This window comes from Trichoderma atroviride, chromosome 2 (genome assembly GCF_020647795.1).
Source record: "Trichoderma atroviride chromosome 2, complete sequence".
Taxonomy (NCBI): Eukaryota; Fungi; Ascomycota; class Sordariomycetes; order Hypocreales; family Hypocreaceae; genus Trichoderma; species Trichoderma atroviride.
The window spans coordinates 751,807-763,869 of record NC_089401.1 but is presented as its reverse complement, the minus strand read 5'-3'; the positions used below and the strand labels follow the sequence as shown (position 1 = coordinate 763,869).

General features: G+C 44.6%; 5 protein-coding genes across 5 annotated transcripts; 2 read left to right on the top strand and 3 right to left on the bottom strand.

Moving 5' to 3' along the window:
- Positions 1-1,892: 1,892 nt before the first annotated feature.
- On the bottom strand, positions 1,893-2,960 carry TrAtP1_002929 (uncharacterized protein). Its single transcript, XM_066111667.1, has one exon. The coding sequence runs from the start codon at positions 2,850-2,852 to the stop codon at positions 2,223-2,225; it is 630 nt and encodes a 209-aa protein (XP_065967745.1). The 5' UTR covers positions 2,853-2,960; the 3' UTR covers positions 1,893-2,222.
- A 304-nt stretch (positions 2,961-3,264) lies between these two features.
- TrAtP1_002928 (uncharacterized protein) lies at positions 3,265-5,367 on the top strand. The gene is made up of 3 exons (XM_066111666.1): positions 3,265-3,875; positions 3,926-4,828; positions 4,879-5,367. Exons 1-3 carry the CDS (start codon positions 3,564-3,566, stop codon positions 5,344-5,346), a joined length of 1,683 nt encoding a protein of 560 aa, XP_065967744.1. The 5' UTR covers positions 3,265-3,563; the 3' UTR covers positions 5,347-5,367.
- A 364-nt stretch (positions 5,368-5,731) lies between these two features.
- Positions 5,732-7,140, top strand: TrAtP1_002927 (uncharacterized protein). Its single transcript, XM_066111665.1, has 2 exons — positions 5,732-6,365; positions 6,402-7,140. The coding sequence occupies exons 1-2, from the start codon at positions 6,081-6,083 to the stop codon at positions 6,456-6,458; spliced, it is 342 nt and encodes a 113-aa protein (XP_065967743.1). The 5' UTR covers positions 5,732-6,080; the 3' UTR covers positions 6,459-7,140.
- Positions 7,141-7,648: 508 nt separating this feature from the next.
- TrAtP1_002926 (uncharacterized protein) lies at positions 7,649-8,329 on the bottom strand (the record flags this gene model as incomplete). The annotated part of the gene is made up of 1 exon (XM_066111664.1): positions 7,649-8,329. The coding sequence occupies one exon, from the start codon at positions 8,327-8,329 to the stop codon at positions 7,649-7,651; it is 681 nt and encodes a 226-aa protein (XP_065967742.1).
- A 1,087-nt stretch (positions 8,330-9,416) lies between these two features.
- TrAtP1_002925 (uncharacterized protein) lies at positions 9,417-11,154 on the bottom strand (the record flags this gene model as incomplete). The annotated part of the gene is made up of 2 exons (XM_066111663.1): positions 9,417-10,771; positions 10,830-11,154. The coding sequence occupies 2 exons, from the start codon at positions 11,152-11,154 to the stop codon at positions 9,417-9,419; spliced, it is 1,680 nt and encodes a 559-aa protein (XP_065967741.1).
- Positions 11,155-12,063: the final 909 nt, after the last annotated feature.

Sequence of the window (12,063 nt, the reverse complement as noted above, 5' to 3'; positions counted from 1 at the left end):
CAGAGAAGCATCACCAACATCAGACAAGCATATTGTTAGTATTTAGTAGCGGCAATGAAATCCGCGATGAAATAGTTATGGATCGATTGGAAGTCGCGATGCTTCACCAATTGCGTGCCACAAACGCCGAGACAAGTTATACCTTGACTCAAATACAACAAATCAAAAAAAGGTTGTTCAATATAGCCATAATTCGACAAACAAAAAACATCGTCGACGCTATTGACAGAGCATTACTAGGAAGCACAGTCTATAGAGCAGAAACTGGGTTACACTTTGCGCCAGTCAATTGGAAATTCCTCTTTCAAGAGGCCATAGCTCAATATGGGGCGCAAAAAGGTTCACGTTTCGACCTGATTAGTGCCTCAAGGCTCCACTATCCCGTACCCAGGTATCTCAGCGATTGCCTTATCGATGTGTTCAAAAGTTGCGAAGACAATCGCGAGCTTCCTTATATCATAGCTTCTGCTTTGGCAATGGATGCGTTCCCGCCTCTAATGCATCGTAAGTTCAAGCAACTTATTTCAGCAGCAATAGAGGCTGATGCATCAGCAGCCTTTCTCTCCGACAGAGTCTTTGAATCACTGTACGTGGAAGCAGTAGTTCGATGCGAGAAAATGATCAACATCCCTTACTTTACCCTACGGGTAAAACTATTATTCTCTTCGCTAGTCTCTCAAGCTCGTAAACAAGGCAACGACACTACTAGACAGCATCTTGAGATTATTCAATCTGCCAATTTTCTTTCAGGAACATTTACTCAAACGGCATGCTCTCTCTGCCTTATCCAGCTAGCGAGATATACCCTGGATTGCAAACATCGCATATGTGGCTCTTGTGTTCTGCTTTTTAGCGACGAGATAGAGCCTTGGCGCTTTAAACATACATCATGCCGAGTATGCCACAATAACAATGTCAAGGTTATCGTTATGAAACCACCAACCGCAGGTGATAGAATTCTTCATCTAAGTGGTACTGTTCCCGAAAGAGTTTTGAGCTTCTTAAAGGAACTACAGACAATGACAAGACTAAATGGAATGCCTTTCTGCGAACACTTTGACCTTTTGCACTGTACTGAACTCGGTAAGTGAATGCCACTTGAGAAGCTCTTAATAAAAGCTGAATGGATAGGACTTTATTTTGCCGCAACACTCTTTGTCAAAAAATGGACCTTTGAAGAGTGTAGAACGCATATAAAAGATCTCAAAGGATTCAAAATAAAGAAAACTAGAGTTTACCTGAACAATGTCTTTCTTCTCGACCTGAATACAATCCTTAACTTTAATAATCCAAAGATTCTACTTGCAGCAAACAACAAAGAAGTAGACAGTAAACAAAAAGAGTTAGACTTTATGCTTACCCTCGCTGTGTACACGCATTTGATACTTACAGAGTTTAAAACAGACCCAAAATTTGCCGACCAGGAGATCTAATAATACAATATAACAATACACATACTCCAGTACTACTACAAGCATTTTCAAGCCAACTGCTATGTCATTTATTCTATATAGAGCTTAGAACCATGCCAATGTTTTATTATTCCCCAGAGGTTATAACCGTCGTTGTTCGCTGCCGCCTAAATCCCGGTCATGCTCTCCTCGATTTACTCTTCAGAATTCGTCGCCTAAATATTTGTTTCTATTATCAATGCGATGAGATTACACCAATGAAGGCCTTGGTTTGCACTGAGGACGTTATTAAAAGATGCCGAGCAATGCAATCCTTCGAGAGGGAACTCAAGATAAAGGTACTGTCCCCCACGACAGAAATATCCATTGACATGGACGGAATAGACGGCGAGAAGTATAACATCAGCAATTGTCCGTATCGTCTTGAACATCTTATAAAAGATCAAGGCTTGAGCAATTTCTACAGAAGGACGGTTCATCCAATTGAAAAAAATATAAATTCAGTGCAAAGTAAAGCCATCTTAGAGCTAGAAGTAGCTAAGGCCATAGATACATTAGGTTTGCTAGTCTAAATGATAGTGCTTTTCATTAGGAGTTATGAATGCGAAAAGAAAAGTTTAAATACAAAACAGACGCAAGTATGAAATAGAGTAAAACGCCTCCACAGAACCAGTGTTTTTAACAGGCGTTGCGCTTGGGTTGAAATAAAATGAATCTGAAGAGTTGGTATAGTTGCAATATAAAACCACATGAGCCCTGAACCAGGATGCAGAAAGAAATCTTCTCTGTCAAATAGTGACTATTCTCCTTTCAATCGAAAAAGCTATCTATGAGAGATAGAATGGTATTTCTTGTGTTTAGTGAAATGGGGTTGGGCTGAGCAAGATGGAAGTTTGGTGTTTGCCCTTCCTTCTTCTTCGAATTGGTAGATGTGGATATCGTCTCAAATTTTGGAGACGCCATATTGCTTTTAACATCTTCGTTGCATACCATGAAGTCAATGTCTTGAAATAGTGTATCGCCTAAAGGAGAACACGTAGAGAGCATGTCATCTGAAGGAGATTCTCCCCATTCACTAGCAACGTCCATTGTCTCAGAGACTGTGCTCAGTTTTGAACTTGAAGACGAGTCAAGCCGTGATAAAGTTGATGATTTTGTAGAGCCTGCTGACCAGGATGCTTTTCGATGTGTTTCTTTGCTGAAATAATCTGGTCCGAGAAGTTGATCATCTGAAACAGAGGCAGATCGCAACCTTCGTAGAAGACCAGGCTGTGACTGATAGCCAGAGTAATGGCCATTTTGCCCTTGAATAATAATGACCACGTCTGAGCCATAGGCGACACTATACTCGTGTGCCTTTTTGCCCAAGCCGATTTGCCTGTTTTTCATGCCCCTAGCCGGGTTTCTGTTGAGGCGAGAGCGACGGCGCCGTGGGTTCATAATGAAATAGTGAGAAAGTAGTCTAGTAAGTTGAATATGACAGTTATGTGTGCTTGCTATTGTTTTTTTCTCTTGTGAAGGAGAATAAGCCAGCTTTTAAGACCTGACAGTTGCCGCCGGTGGCATCGCACGCACGGAAAGCGTCCCCACCAAGTCGTTCCCAGATCGACGCCCCAGCCGCCGATAGCCCCATAAATGCAGCTCCGCAGCCGCCGAGCAAGCCCGGCTCTTGCAAAGCCCAAATCCAATCAGAGTACTCTTGTATTTAATTTCTACGGAGGGTTAATTTTAGGCATACACACGCCCTAAAATCTGGCGCTTACAGCTCAGGCGCCGACTCCGCTTTATCACCTATGGGATAGCCTGACAGCCAGCGGACGCATTGCTGGCGCTTGTCTACTGCATGCAGGTACAATGAATCGACCCCAGTTGCTAAATTAAGATCAGAGTCATCAGAGAGGAATACAAAACCGCTCAATGTCCCATCTGTGATCTGTATAATTCTCCCTCTGCATCTACCCGCAATTATGAAATAGGTAACCATGGGGCTCGACAGAAATCTGTGGTACCTTGTTTTTTTTTTTCGGGTTTGTTGCCCTCGCACTTCTTGTCTGGCTAATCAAAAGACTCGTGCCCAATCCTCAAACCTTTTATTCCAAGCACATCAAGCTACCCTTACTCTATCATGGCGGCGAGATCAGAATAGCGCCAATGACGGCCGCTATTTGCGTCACATTTCTACTTGCTAATGTGTTAATCATTCTTGTGCCACTGTTTCCACTTCCAGGGTGGCAGTTGGTGCAAAAGCGTGCTGCATTGGCGAGCCTTGTCAATATCACACCTCTTTGCATTGGTGGACGTGCTCATCTTGTCGATGCGCTAAATGTCTCCCGGCATCTATATCAAATAGCTCATTTATGGATTGGGATTATTGTGGCACTAGAAGCTATAGCCCATTCATCCATTATCATTTCTCTGCATTCAGATTCACATCACGGCAATATCTTGACGTCTGGATGGATTGTAAGTAGCTGATACCAATGGATGACTTTTGTCAACTGACAAATGATTAGGCCATCGGCTTGCTTCTTGGATCAGCACTCATGTGTATCTCATTCGCCAAGAAACTGTTTGGTCGGTGGTTTCTGTGGGCTCATAGAATGATCGCGATGGGAGCAGTTGGCGTAACTCTCTGGCACATAAACCAGACATCCTCGACCACTGCACGATTACTGGTTATATCTTCTTGCGCGTTTTGGGTTTCCACAACTTTGATTCGAATTGTTCGCATGGTCTTCTCGGGCCACAGAGGAGAAATTTTAAGCTATTCCGGAGATATGGATGCTGTAACAGTCACCGTCAGACTTAAAAAGTCGATTGAAGTCCGCCCTGGGTCTTACTTTTATTTATACCTTCCCTCACGATGGGCGAAGTATAATTTTCTACACAGCGTCACGGCCATGGTGTACTGGTATCCGCCTGAAGATGGCCCAGGGGCTGTGAGAGAAGTTACATTTTTGCTCTCTCGCGCCAGCTACAACACAGCCATCGTTACAGTCTTACGAGAAGGTCATTCCATATTACTGGATGGGCCATATGGGCAAGACTTGCAGCTACATAAGCACCAAAACGTAGTACTTGCTGCAAAAGGGATTGGTATAGCCGCAATCCTACCTTTAGCACTGGACATAGGTGCTCGACGCCGCCACGATGACATCGTTCGAGCTAAGCTACAGAAGATTGGCTACAAGCTACGGGAGGTAATAGAACAGAAGGGTAAAGCGCCAGCTAACGAACTTGCTCATATTCTCCGAGAAGAGAAACTTTTAATCGAAGAAAAGGAAAAGCTAGAGAGAAAGAGGTTACATCGTGATGCGATTAAGAAAGTGGATTTATATTGGTCTCTTGAAGAAAACTCTCAAATGTCTTGGGCACAAAAAGAACTCCAGGCTCTCCAAAAACTCGATCCAGACCATGTACGTATTCTAACACATCACCTTTTTTCCTGCCTCCTGACTTTTTCTAGAAACTGTTTATAGCTTGGTGTGGATTTCCAAAGCCTGAAAGCGGCTATTCGCCATTTACGAAAGGCCAATCTCATTGGAAATGTATCTATTCAGTACCATCTCAAACTTTTGAGAAGCTGTTAGTGCATAAGATTAAAGAGGAACGCCAACGCTTGTCAGGAAGTCTTGCAGTTATAGGTAAGAAGGGTTCTCTAGCATCTTTCGAAATACTAATAGCAATAGCCTGTGGAGATGTTCCTTTTATGGCCAAGGTTCGGACTGGTGTCATTGAAAGCATAGACAATAAGAACATTGAGTTTAAAGAGACAGAATTCCAACCAGTTTGTTTCAAATTGAAAGAATCAAAGGCTGGAACTCTAATACGCACGAGAACAACAAGGGATATAATGAGCAAGGATGATGCTTCACTTCTTTGGAAATCCGAGGTGGAAAAGGAAGATCAAGATCTGCAGACCATTCCAGTATAGTAATTTAATACATTATCTAACCTTGTTATGAGGATATTTGTCTACTATGCATATTATAATTTGCTTATCTGTTCCAATTTATAACCTTTATATTATTAAACTACCACAGTTATTTTATTTTTATTGCTTTCTAAAATATTTCCAGGTTGTAAATTAAGTAAATTATTACAGCATAGTTAAATGTCTTATTTAAGGTCTTGGTGTTAATTAAACATGGCTAAATTTAATCTCTTAATGTCTAATTTAAGGTCTTAAGCAAGGGGCTAAATTTAATCCATTAAAACCTAATATAAAGTCTTAACTAAAGATCATACAGTATATTCTTATTTTAAGTTATAGTATACTTGACAATGCTAACTTAAATATATATATATGCCCTATTGCTCAGGATACAGGTAAACAGAAAACAATTATCACCTACCTATTAAGTACACACATTACATCAGAACCGGTTATTCTTTCCATTATGGCCCCCAAATTTGGTGTTATTGCTCTTAGCGGAAATTTCGATGATAAACAGCCCACTGTTGTAGGCAGGCTGAAGGCAATCGGTCTCACTGCCTATACCAATTCGGATATAACCACCAAAAAGTACAAATGGGACGTTTTAGTAGTTGGAGATGAAACTGCGAAGGTCGCTCAAATAGTCCGTGATGCAGAGGCTAAAAATGCTCCCATTTTGAACAAACAATGGCTTAATGCTACTTTAGCTGCTAAAAAGCCTGTGGACATAAATGAAGGATATAAATATAAAGGCACGAATCAAGGCACAGATCAAGGCACAGATCAAGGCACAGATCAAGGCACAAGCCAAAACACGAATCAAGGCACGAATCAAGGCACAAATCAAGGCACAAGCCAAAACACGAATCAAGGCACGAATCAAGGCACAAATCAAGACACAAGCCAAAACACGAATCAAGGCACGAATCAAGGCACAAATCAAGGCACAAGCCAAAACACGAATCAAGGCACGAATCAAGGCACAAGCCAAAACACGAATCAAGGCACGAATCAAGGCACAAGCCAAAACACGAATCAAGGCACAAATCAAGGCACAAATCAAGGCACAAATCAAGACACAAGCCAGGGCACAGAAGAATCGAGCTTGAAACAAGAACCCGTCGATGAGCCGTTATTCGCAGAAGGGCCGAACAAGGCGGAGAGAGATCCAGTGAGAAGAGGGTGGTATGATGCAGTAGAAGATGGTCCATACACAATTACCCTTGCTGTGCATCCTGCAGACGTATTAAACAATGAACCTGACAAGAGACGCAACTACGTTATGTGGATTGAGTGCATATACTCTTATTATTTTGTGGTCACTGATCCTCAAACGGCAATCTTTGTGGAACTTCCGCAGTTGAGAGATGCATATCTAATCCCTATGAAAGATTATCCAGCTATTAAAGACGAGTATAATAATGCGCAAGGACGTCATGTAATGGTCAAACGACCACCTTCTGCACTTCTTAGCGGCACATGGGACGAATTCCAACTTTGGCAAGTTGCATATAATGGCAGAGTTTGTCTTATCTTCGGAATTCCAAAGGACCAGGAACACCTAGGTGTGTGGACTCGAACGGATATGAAGGCGGCATATGGTTCGGCTCAGGCGGATGAGAACATTAATAGGGCATTTCTTGCACTAGGACACGGGGATGAAGATGAAGACAGCCAAGGAAGACTGACGAACGGGGCGCTGAAAAAATGGAAGAAGAAGCGTACTGCTACAAGTGGTGGAAACAAAAGTAGATATACGAAGAGGGGACACAGTGCTAAGCTGGAGGCATCATTGGAGTCAGAATCTGAGTAGTCTTCAATTAGCAAGTAATCCAGCCGCTAATATCTTCCCATGAATGGCTTTTCTCAAACTGTGCTATCTAAGTTGTTATCCGCCTGCAGAGGGGTACCTCTAGTTAGATGGAAACCAGTATCTCGTCGCTGTAGGAGATAAAAAAATTAAAAAGAAAGAATTCGACATCAACATCCGGGGAACTTGTCCAAGAGCCATCCAAAAGACTCCGCCGCTGCACCCAGCCCTGCTAGGATAACGACCATGTCCAATGAACGAGCTACACTGTGACTGACTAGAGTTCCATCTTCTTCTTCAGCTGCGTCGCTGCCTCCGACCCTGTCAGATTGACGACCATGTTGCAGGAAGATAAATGTATACTCCAACGTCTCAGATAAGCTCGGAGTCAGTTATTCTCAAGGGCTGCCTGCTGCCCCCAGCCCTGCCGGGTTAACAGGTATGCCCTCAAGCTGACTCGGACTCAAGTCCAATCCCCCCTCCGCCAATTCACGTATAAACCACAGGGCATGCTTTTCCGTCATCGGCTAGATGCCACAGGCTGCACCCTTGGTCTCGTCTAGAAGATCGCTTAGAGCGTAAAAAAATCTGCTCTTTTTCCAGCAGAGCATTCTCGGCCCTATTGTTACTCCGCCTGCGAGGTGCCCGCTCCTTTTTCCGAGGTGGCGTCGCTTCTCTGAGGCTTCGAAGCACAGCTGATGCTGGCGGCGTGGCATCCCGTACCGAAAAGGACTCGATGGTGGCATATTGCGCTACTTCGTCATCAGAAAGATCTGGACTTGGTAGGGGGTTTCGATGGTCGGAATCTCTATCGTATCGCCTGTATTCGTCTAAGAATCGCATAGTACTTATTTTTGATTGTTGGAAATACGTCTGAGTCAAGTCGTAGTGCGGTACCTCTCCTTCTGAACGTGGCTGCTCCTCTAGGCCTGGCCACAGCATGAGAGGGTCTGGATCAGATGAGCATCGTTTAGCTCGTTTAGCAGTGGACGATTCATCCGGAAGATGCGTCGTCCTCTTGCGCTTCTGGAGCCGCGCAGGCGACAAGAGAGTGCTATGTGAGGTATTGAGATCGAGAGTCTGGCAATCTAGAGCAGCTGCAGTTGGGTGATTGAGCTTGGCCCTTTTGTTCGGGATAGGCTCGCTGTCATTGGATTTTCGTTTTACCATATTGGTTTTAGCTTATGCTGTTAAGAAATGCGCAGGAAATGCTATCGTGATTTGATAATATTGCGCGACGTGAAGTTTGCGACAGGGAGCAATTTTCATCTAAGAGCGGTGTATTCATATCACGTGAGCTCTCGAGCGGAGTACTAATAACACCGAACATCAGCATTTTAGAGTCGTATCAATAGTGGCACATTGCATTGGTATCACCCTTGCATTTAATAGTATGGAGCACACAGCGCTCCAATTTTTCTCTCGTATATATGGGCTTGCGAGTTCGCTATGGCCGCTCATTTTCCGCCCTCTCCGCCCGGTTTCAATTCCATTTATTCGCCAGTTCAATTCCATTGATTAGCCAGCGAAACTTTGATGTCGGACGAAACACTGCGGGTGCAACTAGCGCCTCCCAAAACCCCCGTGGATTTCGCTTTCTTTTCTGCAGACAATGAAGCTGCCATTCACCTCTTGGACCTTGTCAAGGTCGAAACTTCACCCCCAGCTCTCATAAGTAATAAAGAGACAATCGGTTTTCAGCTATCAACTATGTCATCGTCTCATGACTCCAGCTTCAAGGATTTCTGGCTGATTGGCGCCGGTCCGTCTCAAGCGACACCTGACAAAATTTCACACCATAGAAAACCAGATATCCTGCTTTGTCCACCTGGCGAATCTCGCAGCGCCAACATAACACGCCAAAGCATTGACGATTTACATGCTGCGTTCGACTTCCATGCAGAATCGAACGTATTGACGCTCACGTCTTACTCCATGCGACCTATCATATACGAAGAAGGAGATATGGGCAATAAAGATTTGAAGCTATGTTTGCTAGGGAGGAGGAGTTGCGTCATGAGGCACAGGCGGAACGTCTTATGGATCGGTCAATATCGCTTCATTCTCGAATTTATCGCCCAGGGTCAAGAGAAAGAGGCCAAGATAGAAGCTCATGGCTACCGTGGCCTTTATCCGTCACCATCAGCCTACCCCGCCTCGTGTTCCGTGGCATCCTGGAACGTCTGGCCCCAAGGCTGTATACCAGAAACATCGGTCATATCAGGCGTTGATATTTATACCGGAGATCCAGTCGCAGTCAAGAAATTGAGACGGAATATAGCATTGCGAACAGACACTTGTTTGCGGCTCCAAGTTGCCAGTCAATATGGCAAAAGTCTAGAAAAGGGTGTTCTAGGAATTGTCGATACTTGGTGTGCTCATAACATATCCCCCCCCATGCTTTTTTAATGAGCGGAAAACAGGCTTTAAATCTTGTCACAAAATGTTTTAAGCTTGCACAAGACCGCCGATCTGGAAATTCGTTATTGAACTCTCTATAGACAGCATCCCATGGAAGCTGCTCTTTCACCCTCAATCTTTTCAGAAGCCTGTCTTCTTTGGGAGTAAAGGTGAGTCTTGGAGTTCGTTTCGCCCGATTGCCAGCGATTTCAGCAACTGTTGTACCACGTTTATCACATGCTGTGATGTTTCTTTGGGTGTGAATTGTGTAAGGCCGTTCAAGCCGCAAGCCGTCTTTAGCGCCCGGCTGGTCAATCTGCAAGATCTCTTTCCCATCAATGATAGCGCGCTTTACAGTCGTACCGTCTGAAAAGGTACGCTCCTCGTATACTGCACCCATTGCAGGACTCGGTTGGTTTCTTTTCGGCGTGATTTTCCTCCTGGGGGTTGACGGTCTAGTACTGGCAGGCGAGTGAGATCTTCCATCATGCATGTAGCGAGACGGTCCACTCTTAGCCAGAGATTGTTCATGTTTGCAGCGCTTGCGTCGTGGCTGTTTATTTTCGTCATCTGTATTATTGTCCAGATGATGCTTTCCCTGTCTGCCACTGTTTATCTCGGAAGGGCAATACTCCGATACAGCCTCGTCGTCGTCGCCATCTTCATCGTCACTATCGCTGTTCTCGCTCTTGTTGCTGTAGTCATAATAACGGCCGGTTTTGTTGCTAGCGCTGCTATAATTGCCATCCAGGCCATCCTGCTCCAGAGTCGAGGCCGCATGTAAGACTTCGGCTCTCCGTGTACGGCGAAATGTGGGCCATTTGGGTTCCATGAAAGAAATTTCATTGCTGTTTGCCTCAGCATCAAATATATTTATAATATCTGGACATAGCTGAGTTAAAGAGCAAGTTTCAGGCGTGTAGGGAACGATGTCTGGCGGCGTAGAAGTGCTGCTTGCTGGGGTATGGTCGACACATCCCTGGACGCTGTTGACAGGATTTTGTGATCCCTCGCCTGTTTCGTCTGTTTGAGGCAAGGTAAATGCTGGTGATGTGAAAGACAGCTCCGGAGTCTGAATAGAACTGTCCGGACATGAAGCTGAGAATTCAGTGTTTATTGTAGACGCTTCGCTAGATTGACCAATTGTTGACAAATCCAGCTGGTACAATCCATTGGCCTCATTGGCGCCATGAGATGCTGAGTCGTGTTTCTCTGAGTACATTCATTACTACCAGATTCCTAATAGAACAAGAAAGACTCAAATACTCACGAGATTCATTATTCTTATCCGTCTGCGTTGCAGCTGTGTACAAAGAAGCATTGTCAATTAACGGCCATACTTCGTTGCACTGCAAGCTGCCTTCTCCGTTTTCAACAGCATCAGCGTCTATTTCGGATTCAGAATCAGATGAGATTGTGATTATCTCATTGAATGACATGTCGAACATGCCAGGTGAATGATTTAAGCGGCTGCCCGAATTTGGAATGGAAGTCTCCTGGGGCTCGGATGGAGCGAAATATTGCTTTGATGGCTTAGCATCGCTATAGCGTGCAGGCGTATACACATCCTGCCACCGGAACAAAAAGTCTGGCATAATGGATCTCGGTATATCCCAAAGTGAGTGTATCGTAAGAATGATCAGTGATTTGTTGAGGGTTTCGTGAATTTCAAGAGGGGGGAATGGATAGTTTAAATATGCACACCAGCTACTCTTGGCACTATTCACGGGAGCTCGTTCTCCTCCAATACAAGCCAACGCTCCTCCGCGTGCTGTTGCTTTTTCGACTCCGCGACCTCCTTTCCGTTTGGAACAACAGGCAACAGACTCGAGCTTTCCAGTGAACACGTCATGTTGTTCTTTCTCTGCCAATCACATATTTGCCGAAACGCTTGAATGAGACCATAGCGGTGGCGTACAGCCCCCCTTAGATGTGTCATTATGCTCGGAGGTCCATCCTAAAAAGTGAATCCCACCGACAAAATGGGCCAAGACAAGTATCAGCTCATGAGCTATTTTTTTCCAAGTGGACTTACTACCGCTCATGGTGCCTCAGCTCATGAGCGATTTCTTTCCAAGTGGACTCACTAGTGCTCATGGTGTCTCAGCTCATGAGCCATTTCTTTTCAAGTGGACTCACTGATGCTCATGGCGTCTCAGCTTCGGATACAACGGCAGGAGTATGCGCTGGTCTTGCATCCACGCGACCCTCCATCACCAACGAATATCAGGAAGAGAACCCGGTCCTACTCTGAAGAAACCGCACGATTGGACAGGGTTGCTCTAAAAGAAAGGCAGGCCTCGACCCGGCCATGTATCACGCGATGATATTGCCGTATAATATCATTCCGTGTTATCAAGGGGTGAGTCATGCTTCTCCGAGAATATGCCTATGTAGCTGAGATTATATTGGTTAGAGGTAAGTCTGCCTTGGGGGGGGATTGAGAGCTTTACTAATTAAGGTATTATTGGGACTGGTAGAGATGGTAAAGGATAATTGAAACC

Excerpts from the sequence above, each read along its gene's own strand:
- TrAtP1_002927 (XM_066111665.1), top strand. The coding sequence starts at position 6,081 with ATGAAGGATATAAATATAAAGGCACGAATCAAGGCACAGATCAAGGCA. Across the intron at positions 6,366-6,401 it reads GAATCAAGGCACGAATCAAG|GCACAAATCAAGGCACAAAT; the intron begins GCACAAGCCAAA and ends GCACAAATCAAG.
- TrAtP1_002929 (XM_066111667.1), bottom strand. The coding sequence starts at position 2,852 with ATGAACCCACGGCGCCGTCGCTCTCGCCTCAACAGAAACCCGGCTAGG.
- TrAtP1_002928 (XM_066111666.1), top strand. The coding sequence starts at position 3,564 with ATGACGGCCGCTATTTGCGTCACATTTCTACTTGCTAATGTGTTAATC. Across the intron at positions 3,876-3,925 it reads TCTTGACGTCTGGATGGATT|GCCATCGGCTTGCTTCTTGG; the intron begins GTAAGTAGCTGA and ends ACAAATGATTAG. Across the intron at positions 4,829-4,878 it reads AAAAACTCGATCCAGACCAT|AAACTGTTTATAGCTTGGTG; the intron begins GTACGTATTCTA and ends GACTTTTTCTAG.